The following is a 12,987-nucleotide window of genomic DNA, read 5'->3' on the forward strand; positions in this document are numbered from 1 at the left end:
CTCTCAGTCAACATTTTAAGCATCTGAACTCTTGGCAGCAGTGTAATACTGAAAGTCAAATAAAAGTGCGCTGGAATAGGTTTCGTTTCGTTTACTTTAAATGTGAATAGGGAGTGATCTTTAATAACTTATAATTACGCTAATTGAAGCGCGTTTGTTTACTTTTTGTTGACCTCCAGCCCCATTGTGACTGAAGTACAAACGAATCGGCACCGCCATTAGTTGATCAGAAGTTACTCGATTAGTTGTTACTCTTTTTTTTACTGTTTTGGTGGGATATGTGCAAGAGAGCCGACGCTATAAAGAGCCGACGTTAGAAAGCGCCGAAACCTTACTTGATTTTAAAAAAGCCGAACGCAAAAATTTGCCTTTAAAATTATCCTAAATTGGTCTCATGTTCGGTTGTGATAGTTTCATATCAGGTCCCATAAGCCGCTGAGGCATGGCCATGGCCGGCGATAATTTTAAGATAATTATCTATTAATTTGCTTTAATTTCCTTTACTAGAAAATATTAAAAATTCTTTTCTCAAATACTTGGTTATGATTGGTTGAGAATTTGGTAGTCTCATTTCAGAAGGCAATTTAATAGGCTGCAAAAATTATCTTTATTTATCGACCAATAATTTAAATAAATTTCCGGCGCTCTTTCAGTGGGATCTCTTACAAGTCACCGTTTTGGTGATCTTGGTGTTTTTCGGTGTTTGCCAAAATTTTAAGTTTTCTGACTTTAAATTAGTTCAAACGCGGAGCATTGTTCATGATGTTTTTTTGCTTATTTTTTCTAATTTTGGCAGTAATGAAGCAGAAAAGTAGAGAAAAATTTGGAAGAGTGATTTTGACAGCTAACTTAATTCTGTTCAAATTTCGATGCTTCTGCAGGTTTGTCCATTTTATTGCAATTTTTTGACATTCATATGATCGATCCTTAAATTTAGTTGATGCTTTCGTTGACATTTTTTGGTGCTGAATATTTAGATGCCGATGACCATTTTGTTGAAAAGTTTTTGCTATTATTTTCAATAGCCGCACAGTGATAGCTGGGGCTATTATTGGCCTTCTCTTAGTTTTTTACAATTCAAAGAATTTGAATTGTATTGGGGCGCTGTCTTTTTTTAAGATCTGTTCACGCATTTTCATGATTTATGAAGTCAAATTGGAGTAGTGATTTTGGTCACGCCGAAACAGTAAGTTGAGAGAAAAAGCGAGTGGCTTTGCGGCGTGAAATTTTTTTCCTCTAATTTTAAAGTAGAGTAAGAAAACGGTGTATGAACAAAAATTTGCTTTCTTGCTAGTGGTTTTTTGTTCACATGCGACAATTTCACTTTGATTTTTACTGTTTTATTGATTTTTTGGATTGCATTTTTTTCTAAACGGTTTTTCCAATCCATTAACAGTCCGTTCTAGGTCTAGTTTTTTGTTTAGACAATGAAAATTCTTTGAATTGTACGTCAGGACTTGTCCTGCTATGTTTTTTATTTCGTCGTCGCCATTTTGGTTACGACCATACGACGTCACAACCACTCCAATTCTGCTTTTTGATTCATTCGTTCATACAATTTCAGCTGAAGTGCGTGCGTGACGTCATTTTTCGCTCTTAGTGGAGCGAGTTTTTTAATTTTAACTTTGCATGGAATTGACTCGCAAAAATGACTTTCTCGCTTTGAAATTGACCTTTGTCTACTTTAATTCAAAGAGATAAGGTGAAATGGGTGTGTGCCACTCTAAATGAAGGTGATTAGAGAGCAGCTAATAGAGGCAGCAAAAACTAATACAGATTTTTATTCAAAATATTAGATATCAGCCTTCAATGAAAATACGAATTTTGTTGGTCTGTCTTTTTTACTGATTTTTTTAGACTGCAGATCTACAAAGCTATTGCGACTATTTTCTGGAAATCTGCCAGCTATGTTTTAGTTTTTTTGCTCTGGAACGGAGTCGAAAGCAATTTTTTATTGTCGCGCGCGCGCGTTTGTGTGTGTGCTTTTTATGGGTGTGGGTGGGTGTGTTTGTGTGTGTGGGTGTGTGTGGATGTGAGTGTTGTGTGTGTGCGTGTGTGGATGTGAGTTTTGTGTGCGTGCGTGTGTGGTGTGTGTTTGTGTGTGTCCTGTGTCCATATATAAAATTTCTACCTGATCTCAGGAATAACTCTTTGCCCTAAATTTAAGATTTTTTATGCGTATCTAAATTGCTCTCAATCATAATTTTGTGAAAAGGGGTTAAATTGCTGCGTCTTTCGCAATTATTGATCAAATAACAATTGCCCCAACTTTGTTTTGTTTTCAACTGAAAACATTCAAGTAGTCTTCTTTAATCTGCGATATTTTGGAGCCCTCAAGTGAACTTTAATCACCCCTGTTGGCTTAAGCCATTGAAATTCATCCTCATTCAACACTTTAAGATTTTACCTTAATTTTAATGTAAATTTAACTTAACTGAACTTATTTACCTTAAAAGTTCAGGTTAAAAATAAGGTATTTGTAAGGTGAATTTCAGGTATTTTTCAGGTATTTTTTACCTTAAAACTTAAGGTAACTTTTGCAAGTTTTGAAGGTAAGTTTCGGTAATTTTACCTTAACTGTTCAGATGTGTTAAATTTAAGTTATGTTCTGGTAAAAGTTCTGGTGCACACACACGCGCACCTTTTCTCCCATCGCTTTTGTCCTGGCCATTTGCTTAAGCTAGCTACAACCAAAGCCAAACGCTTGACTTCCATTCCAGAGCAATTCATCTACTGGTAGTTGTTTTTGTTTTAATTCTACAAGCCATTTTCTACTTTAGCTTATTAGCTTCAATTTCATAGTTAAGATTACGGAATTTTACCAGATTCTGGACAGAATCGTTTTCCCGGATGCTTAACTCTACGGGGTAGAGTGATGTAGTGGATGAATTGCTGTGCTCACTTTTGTAGCTTTAAAAACACTATGTACTCGGTTTATCAAGTCGTTCAAATTGCCTAAAAAATCTAACACTATCTGCATATTTGACCACGTTTTATTGCTCAGTGATGCGACTACTAAAATCAATTGTAAATAGGTGTAAATGAGGTATTTTATCAGTTGCCGTTTTATTGCGCACAGCTTTGTAATGTTTGATCAATGTTCTTGGCTGTTTTCAACTAATTGTTTATGAATCTAGGCTATAAAAGAAGCTCTGTGGGAGAATGAAGTGGACATGTCTCTTATTGATGTGGACACAGTTAGGAATATCCAGGGTCGTCAATACAGAGTGTTGATTGTCTCTATCGTCACTGACTGCAAAACTGTCATGGACACCATCACTGACACTTCTAAGAGGGATAACGACTTGGGCTTCCTTTCTGACCTGAAACTAGTCTGCACAGCAATCACCCGGGCTATTTCTGCCGTGTTTGTCGTGGGCGATGCTACTGCTCTTTTGATCAGTAAGGACTTTGACAAGGACTGCTATGAAACTTGGGCAAAATACGTGGAACTCACGATAAGACAGAGTTCGCTTGTGAACGAAGAGTATCCTAAGCTGAGAGCAAGAATTGATCAGATGCGGCGTTTGATTGCAGAGAAGCTGGACCAACCGCATTCTACATTGACGACAGAGCAGAGCGTAGTGGAACAGCAACAAGAGTTAGCTCATCAGCTGGGTTCGATTAGCTTCAATTGAGCTGACGAGGAAGCCGCAATGGGTTTTTTTAGTTGTATTTATCCTATCTATCTATCTAAATCCACTTTTGAATCTATACATCATTTCTGCAACTGTTTCCTTATTAACATGGTGGAAGTTCTTCAAATTCACCTTAAATTGTAAAAATGTAGCCTGTACAACTATGACTATTTACTACAAATGCGTTGCCAAGTTGCAATGCAAATTCCGTAGAAAATAACTGAACATTATTTAAATATTACTAGGTGGAAAACTTCCGATCTTTTTTTTGCCAAATTTTGTGCGAAGGCATTGATTTATTTGAAATGCAATTACGTGCCGGAATTTCAATTTGGCAAAAATATACTTAAATTGGCATACAAGTCTTAAACTATTTTTTGCCCTGTAACATGAAATCTAGAAAAAATTGAGGGAAAAGGAAACAGATGCTCATTTGTATGTTATCCACAATCAATAAAAGTTTCAGTTTCTTCATCTTTTATTCGAATCGCTGTGGTACAAGTGATTTGTTTTGCAGCTATTAGAGATGTTTTTCAGTATTCTCTTGAACGCGTCATACGGTTTTATGAAGCGAATTTAAGGTTAAAATTAGGGAACTGAATTTATAAAGAAAAAGCTCAACCTTCGCCCCACATACCGACTAAACAGAATTCGTGATCTGCTTGTTTCAAAAATTTTGCAGCAGTTATAGAGGGCGGAAAGGCAAATGTAGTTTGTCGTCTACAGCAAATGAGGTGAAGAATCTGCAATAAGATGAAAATTATCCTTTTAAAAACTGTCTGACATTGAAGTTACCATTGATTACGCGGACAACTGTAAAAGGCCTGCTCCAAAATTTGATGCACGGTCAATGAATAGTATTGACTTTTTGTTCCGACCCCACTTGTGGGGGGAGGAACTATATACTCAAATGGTTTTTTTTTGTTCAGACAATTTTGGCCGATCGATATATTCATCGTAGAGAAATGTGAGTGGTATCATTAAAAAGTTCGTCCAGCCTAAAATTTGAAAATAAAAATGTTTTTTTTTTTAATTTCGTTTTCGAGGAGTTATCGAGGATTGAAGTTTTATGTGAACACGGAATATTTGGCATGATTTTGTTCACTTCTAGTGTAGTTTTTCTTCAAATTAAGATGTTTTCTATAAAAAATAGTATTTCAAATTATTTTTCACGCCACAAAAAGAATCAATTTTGTCTTCCTAATAGACAAAAGGTGATAAAAAGAGCAGTTCTGGTTTCATAGGGAAGTTCACTATAAAAAAATTTCGATTTCTTTTAAAGAGCTTTTAGAGAACTTGTTCAATTTTTTCTTCCTTTTTTTTTAAGTCATCAAGAGATTAGTCACTTTTCATATCGAGGTTCCGTTTATGACAAACCTCATTTACAGTCAAATGAAGCCCAATGAACAAAAAATTCGTTTTCAAGGAATCGCTCATGTTTTTTTTGGCTTGGACTATGAAATTTCGTAATTTTTAATGAAATTTTGATTTTCTTTTTTAGGTTTTACTAAATTTTTTTGAGACCTATGGCAAAAACTCGTTGACTAAAAGTGCCAAGGCGTCGTAATGAGCATTAATAGAGGCTATTTATTGCTTTGAGTGAACAGCTAATATCTGTTAAAACTTTATATTTAATTTTACTTTTCGTAATTTTAATTGAAATTTTGATTTTCTTTTTGAGGTTTTACTAATTTTTTGGAGTCCTATGAGATAGACTCATTGACTAAAAGTGCAATATATTCCGTAATGAGCATTAAGTGAACCTATCTAGTGCTCTAGAGTGGACAGCTAATGACTAAAAAGTCGTTAAAAATAATTTTCCGAAAAAAAATTAACATTAACCAATCATAACCTTATTTTCATGAACTGTAAGTCAGTGTCAGTGATGAGAGGACCCTCATCCTTCCTATGGAAACCAGAATTAATCTGGTTAGCGGCCTTATCTGACTAATGGTTGTATAACTTCAATGCAACAATTTTTCAAAAAACTTACAAATTTTTGGATATTTTCGTATTACTGGTTCCTTTTGAAATCTCTCCTTATCCGGATATTGATAGCTCCCATTGGCTTAGAGAAAAGGTAGATTAGGATAAGCTGAAGGTTTCAATGGCTGCGACACTTTCTCTTGGTACTTTTCTACTGAATTTTTGGTTTGTGCCTGTTTTGTTGTTTTCAGTGTCAATACTTATTGTGATGTCTTATTGATTACCTATGCATAATAAACGTCATTGCCCTCCCATCATGGCTTATCTGAGCCTATTTATTGACTTCTGTTGAAATCTATTGCATTTCATGGCTGTTAAATCTTTAAAAAAGAATTTCTCAAAAATTTCTTTTGAACATTAACCAACCTTATCTTTTTCGTGAATTGTTAATCGGTTCCAGTATTGACAGGGCCCCCTTCCTTTATACTGCAACCGAAAACTATTTTGGTTAGCGGTTTTATCTTGTAACTGTAATTTTTACGACTTCAATGCCATAATTTTCATAATTTTTTAAAAAATTTTTGGACATTTTTTTCTTATTTTTGGTTCCTATTAAAGTCTTATCACATTATCCTAATACTGAGAGTTCCCATTGTCATAGGGAAGATTTTCTACGGATCTTGGATAAAGTTTTCAGAAAAGAGCTTATGGTTTTGCCTGTAATTGTTGTTGTTGTTTTCATTGTCAATTGATTGTTGTAAAGTCTGATTGATAACTTAAGAATGACAAACATCCATCCTGGCTGTACCATTGAAGCATAATTAAGCGTATTTACTGGCTTCCGTTGAAAGATATTGATTTTAATGGCGTTAATACTACGAGTTTCCTCAAAAATTTGGTGGTTCTAATGTATTTGTACATCATTGTTGAAATAGGAGAACCCAATTGTTGTGAAAAAATTGATTGAAAATAGAGTTTCCACTGAAAAGTTTATTTTTTAGTGCCTTCGACACTTTTCTCGCTCATTTTTTTCTCCAGAATTTGCTATTATTGCATGTTTTTTTTTCTTTACGTATTTGTAAATTGCAGAAATGGTCTCATAAAGTTCTAATTGAGAATTGAATGAATGATGCTGCACGTAGCAGTCTTATTTACATCAAATAGTCCTAAAGTTTACGATATTATACATATTCCAATTTTTTCAATTTTTGTTTTCGTCAAATTGCAACTTATTTTCATCATTGAGAGGTCCATCCAATTTCTCGGATTTCAAACAACAACATATTTTCTGATATTATGTCGTCACTGATGTTTTGTTTGTTGGAGAAAATGCGTTTTCATAAACGTTTTTTGAGAGGTCAATTTCTGTGTTTCTTTTTCTCTTCTTTCAGCACTACCGCGTAATAACAGAGACCAATTGTTTTCAAATATGGCCCAATTGAACTTATCTAATCTCTCAGCAAAAAACGTTTAGCTGAATTAGTATAAATAAAAATTGAATTAAAAATACAATATTCAGATAGTAGCTAATGATTTTATTCGTATCAAAAACTTTTGTTTCCGCAAATTGTTTGTAATTTTTTGAGTTTCTGCATCTTTAGTCCGTTTCTATGGCTGAGTCTAACCAAAAACAGGTCCTCTTGTTTTTGTAATGACTTTATAGTAAATTCATCAAGGATTGTTTCGTTAAAAGCTATTTTCTTGGTTTAAAAAAGATTAATTTTTGAATTTCGCCTCATTATCCCAAAAAATGGATTTTTTAAATTTCGCCTCCTGATACGTTCTCTTTGTCGACTTGTTACCTGTTCTCATTAAGGAAAATTTCCATCTGCTGTATAGTTAAGAAAAAGTAATTTTGTGCAGATAAGATTTTATCTGATGGCATTTTGACGTTATTACCTGGTGCTCTTAAATTTAGATATTAAGTTTTTGCCATGGATTTTTTGTTTTTGCTTATTTTTTTGTTGGTTTTTTTTTCTCGTATTATTTTTACTGGCAGATCTCGTAAGCGCCTACTTGCAAATAGATGTTCGAATTTAAAAAAATCTTCACACAACCTAACTACTAACTGAATTACTTAATGACATGCATTGCATTAAGTAATTCAATTAGTAGTTAGGTTGTGTAACGATTTTTTAAACTCGAACATCTATTTTTGTTATCTCTTCATTTGGTTGAGAGAAAATGTAGAGGAGCTCGGGTCAGAACATCATGTGCGAACGCGCATTAACGAGCGTTCTTGTTCACTATGGAAACAATTTATTCGTTCATAGATAAATTTCTGTAAAAAATTAAGCGAAAATTTTTGTTGAACACCACTGTTTAAACGTTGCACAGCCCGGCTGGATATGTATCAATACAAATGACCCCGCCTGTTCCTTTCAATCATTGCCGCACTCAGCCAACCGGCATCAACCGAGTAGCAAGTCATTCTCCAGGCTTTATTATTTGATTCCAGAATTTTCTTTTTACCTTCAAGTGATTGTAATTATGCGAAAGAAGTAGATCTAAATCTAAACAGCTCTTGAACATTCAGTTTTCTGCGTGTGCAGATGAACAGATCTGTTACACCACAAGTGTTAATTATTGTTCCGACCCCTCTTGAAGGGGGAGGAACTATATACTCAAATGGGTTTTTTTTGTTCAGACAATTTTCACCGATCGATATATTCATCGTAGAGAGTTGAGACTGGTATCATTAGAAAGCTCGTCCAGCGTAGAATATTGGAATTAAAGAGTTTTTTTATTTTCCTTTTTTACAGGGAGTTATCGAGATTTAAAGTTCTGAGAAAATCGAGTGAATTTCGTTGTTTGTATTCACAATTTCCGGAATTTTTGCCTAAAATTTCGTCAACTTTGCTAAAATATGTAAAAAGGACATTTTTTTCTTTTTTTAAATTCCTATTAAAGTCGTATCACATTATCTTTATACTGAGAGTTCCCATTGTCATAGGGAAGATTTTCAACGGATCTTGGATAAAGTTTTCAGAAAAGAGCCTATGGTTTTGCCTGTAATTGTTGTTGTTTTCATTGTCAATTGATTGTTGTAATGTCTGATTGATAACTTAAGAATGACAAACATCCATCCTGGTTGTACCATTGAAGCATAATTAAGCGTTTTTACTGGCTTCCGTTGAAAGATATTGATTTTAATGGCGTTAATACTCCGAGTTTCCTCAAAAATTTGGTGGTTCTAATGTATTTGTTCATCTTTATTGATTTTCTGAAGTCATATTGTTGAAACAGAAGAATCCAATTGCTGTCAAAAAATTAATTGAAAATAGTGTTTCTACTGAAAAGTTTTGAATGCCTTCGACACTTTTCTCGCTCATTTTTTCTCTAGAATTTGCTAATATTGCCAGTTTTTTTGTTCTTTACGTAGTCGTAAATTGCAGAAACGGTCTCATAAAGTTCTAATTGAGAATTGAATGAATGATGTTGCACGTAGCAGTCTTATTTACATCAAATAGTCCTAAAGTTTATGATTTTATGTATTTTCCAATTTTTTTCAGTTTTTGTTCTTTTCGTCAAATTGCAATTTATTTTCATCATTGAGAGGTCCATCCAATTTCTTGGATTTCAAACAACAACATATTTTCTGATATTATGTCGTCACTGATGTTTTGTTTGTTGGACAAAATGCGTTTTCATAAACGTTTTTTGAGAGGTCAATTTCTGTGTTTCTTTTTCTCTTCTTTCAGCACTATCGCGTAATAACAGAGCCCAATGGTTTTCAAATATGGCCCAATTGAACTTATCTAATCTCTCAGCAAAAAACGTTTAGCTGAATTAGTATAAATAAAAATTGAATTAAAAAAACACTATTCAGATAATAGCTAATGATTTTATTCGTATCAATAATTTTTGTTTCCGCAAATTGTTTGTAATTTTTTGAGTTTCTGCATCTTTAGTCCGTTTCTATGGCTGAGTCTAACCAAAAACAGGTCCTCTAAGCTAATTTCTTCGTTTAAAAAATATTAATTTTTGAATTTCGCCGCATTATCCTAAAAAAATGGATTAATTTTTGAATTTATTAATTAAGGAAAATTTCCATCTGCTGTATAGTTAAGAAAAAGTAAATTTGTGCAGATAATGTTTTATCTGATGGCATTTTGACGTTATTACCTGGTGCTCTTATATTTGCATGGCATTAAGTAATTCAATTAGTAGTTAGGTTGTGCAACGATTTTTTAAAACTCGAACATCTATTTTTGTTATGTCTTCATTTGGTTGACAAAAAATATAGATGAGCTCGGGTCGGAACATCATGTGCAAACGCACATTAACGAGCGTCCTTGTTCACCATGGAAAAAATTTATTCGTTCATAGATAAATTTCTGTAAAAAATTAAGCGAACATTTTTTTGAACACCACTGTTTAAACGTTGCACAGCCCGGCTGGATATGTAGCAATACAAATGACCCCGTCTGTTCCTTTCAATCATTACCGCACTCAGCCAACCGGCATCAACCGAGTAGCGGGTCATTCTCCAGGCTTTATTATTCGATCCCAGAATTTTCTATTTACCTTCAAGTGATTGTAATTATGCGAAAGAAGTAGATCTAAATCTAAACAGCTCTTAAATATTCAGTTTTCTGCGTGTGCAGATGAACAGATCTGTTATACCCCAAGTGTTAATTATTGTTCCGAACCCTCTTGAAGGGGGAGGAACTATATACTCAAATGGGTTTTTTTTGTTCAGACAATTTTCACCGATCGATATATTCATCGTAGAGAGTTGAGACTGGTATCATTAGAAAGCTCGTCCAGCGTAGAATATTGGAGTTAAAGAGTTTTTTTATTTTCCTTTTTTACAGGGAGTTATCGAGATTTAAAGTTCTGAGAAAATCGAGTGAATTTCGTTGTTTGTATTCACAATTTCCGGAATTTTTGCCTAAAATTTCGTCAACTTTGCTAAAATATGTAAAAAGGACATTTTTTTCTTTTTTTAATTCCTATTAAAGTCGTATCACATTATCTTTATACTGAGAGTTCCCATTGTCATAGGGAAGATTTTCAACGGATCTTGGATAAAGTTTTCAGAAAAGAGCCTATGGTTTTGCCTGTAATTGTTGTTGTTTTCATTGTCAATTGATTGTTGTAATGTCTGATTGATAACTTAAGAATGACAAACATCCATCCTGGTTGTACCATTGAAGCATAATTAAGCGTCTTTACTGGCTTCCGTTGAAAGATATTGATTTTAATGGCGTTAATACTCCGAGTTTCCTCAAAAATTTGGTGGTTCTAATGTATTTGTTCATCTTTATTGATTTTCTGAAGTCATATTGTTGAAACAGAAGAATCCAATTGCTGTCAAAAAATTAATTGAAAATAGTGTTTCTACTGAAAAGTTTTGAATGCCTTCGACACTTTTCTCGCTCATTTTTTCTCTAGAATTTGCTAATATTGCCAGTTTTTTTGTTCTTTACGTAGTCGTAAATTGCAGAAACGGTCTCATAAAGTTCTAATTGAGAATTGAATGAATGATGTTGCACGTAGCAGTCTTATTTACATCAAATAGTCCTAAAGTTTATGATTTTATGTATTTTCCAATTTTTTTCAGTTTTTGTTCTTTTCGTCAAATTGCAATTTATTTTCATCATTGAGAGGTCCATCCAATTTCTTGGATTTCAAACAACAACATATTTTCTGATATTATGTCGTCACTGATGTTTTGTTTGTTGGACAAAATGCGTTTTCATAAACGTTTTTTGAGAGGTCAATTTCTGTGTTTCTTTTTCTCTTCTTTCAGCACTATCGCGTAATAACAGAGCCCAATGGTTTTCAAATATGGCCCAATTGAACTTATCTAATCTCTCAGCAAAAAACGTTTAGCTGAATTAGTATAAATAAAAATTGAATTAAAAAAACACTATTCAGATAATAGCTAATGATTTTATTCGTATCAATAATTTTTGTTTCCGCAAATTGTTTGTAATTTTTTGAGTTTCTGCATCTTTAGTCCGTTTCTATGGCTGAGTCTAACCAAAAACAGGTCCTCTAAGCTAATTTCTTCGTTTAAAAAATATTAATTTTTGAATTTCGCCGCATTATCCTAAAAAAATGGATTAATTTTTGAATTTATTAATTAAGGAAAATTTCCATCTGCTGTATAGTTAAGAAAAAGTAAATTTGTGCAGATAATGTTTTATCTGATGGCATTTTGACGTTATTACCTGGTGCTCTTATATTTGCATGGCATTAAGTAATTCAATTAGTAGTTAGGTTGTGCAACGATTTTTTAAAACTCGAACATCTATTTTTGTTATGTCTTCATTTGGTTGACAAAAAATATAGATGAGCTCGGGTCGGAACATCATGTGCAAACGCACATTAACGAGCGTCCTTGTTCACCATGGAAAAAATTTATTCGTTCATAGATAAATTTCTGTAAAAAATTAAGCGAACATTTTTTTGAACACCACTGTTTAAACGTTGCACAGCCCGGCTGGATATGTAGCAATACAAATGACCCCGTCTGTTCCTTTCAATCATTACCGCACTCAGCCAACCGGCATCAACCGAGTAGCGGGTCATTCTCCAGGCTTTATTATTCGATCCCAGAATTTTCTATTTACCTTCAAGTGATTGTAATTATGCGAAAGAAGTAGATCTAAATCTAAACAGCTCTGAAATATTCAGTTTTCTGCGTGTGCAGATGAACAGATCTGTTATACCCCAAGTGTTAATTATTGTTCCGAACCCTCTTGAGGGGGGGGGGAACTATATACTTAAATGGGTTTTTTTGTTCAGACAATTTTCACAATTTTCATTAAAAAAATTTTTTTTATTTTCGTTTTTTTACAGGGAGTTATTGAGGTTTAAAGTTCTGAGAAACTAGAGTGAATTTCGTTGTTTGTATACACATTTTCCGGAATTTTTGCCTAAAATTTTGTCAATTTTGCTAAAATATGTAAAAATTGTTAATAGTACTAATGATTTTATTTTTATAGGCAAAAAGGTTTCTTTGAGTATTTTTTCATTTTTTTGGCTTAATATTTCAAAATTCAGCCTTTTTCATCAAAACAGCACGAAATAAGCTTCTTTGGTCCACTTTGATTACATTTGCCGGAAGTACAACCCCAAACACCACTAATACAATCTTTGTAAACTCAAAAGGGGGCTATTCCTACTTCAACTTCCGTTGAGAGTGCTCTGTAATTAAAACATTGCCCTTTTCTAATTTTACTCATTGATTATCGAAAACGCAGCTTTTATTTTTGATAATTCAACCAACAAATTACCGATATCTTGTGAAACTCGAACAAAAGTTATGGTTTTAACGGCTTCGACTTTATTTTCTTGAAGAATTTAATTGAATTTTTTGTTTTGTCTTTAACTGTCTTTTTACTTTGTCAATTTTGTCGTATGAAATTTCCTGTATAATGACAGGTTTCGTTGGCTTTTCATGAAAGAATAA

General features: G+C 33.4%; 1 protein-coding gene across 3 annotated transcripts in view; it reads left to right on the forward strand.

The window, feature by feature from the left end:
- The window catches only part of LOC142339503 (putative helicase with zinc finger domain), a 156,597-nt gene that overhangs the window by 46,027 nt on the left and 97,583 nt on the right, over positions 1-12,987 (forward strand). Inside the window, exon 5 of one of the 3 annotated variants that reach the window (XM_075389585.1) lies at positions 3,138-3,807. The exons of the other annotated variants lie outside the window; for them this stretch is intronic. Within the exon in view, the coding sequence (XP_075245700.1) occupies positions 3,138-3,638 (501 nt within the window). The 3' untranslated portion in view covers positions 3,639-3,807. Of the gene's footprint in view, positions 1-3,137; positions 3,808-12,987 lie in introns of those variants that run through there. 3 annotated transcript variants of the gene reach the window in all.

The sequence above is a fragment of the Convolutriloba macropyga genome, chromosome 5 (assembly GCF_964194025.1).
Source record: "Convolutriloba macropyga chromosome 5, txConMacr16.3, whole genome shotgun sequence".
NCBI classification, from domain to species: Eukaryota; Metazoa; Xenacoelomorpha; order Acoela; family Convolutidae; genus Convolutriloba; species Convolutriloba macropyga.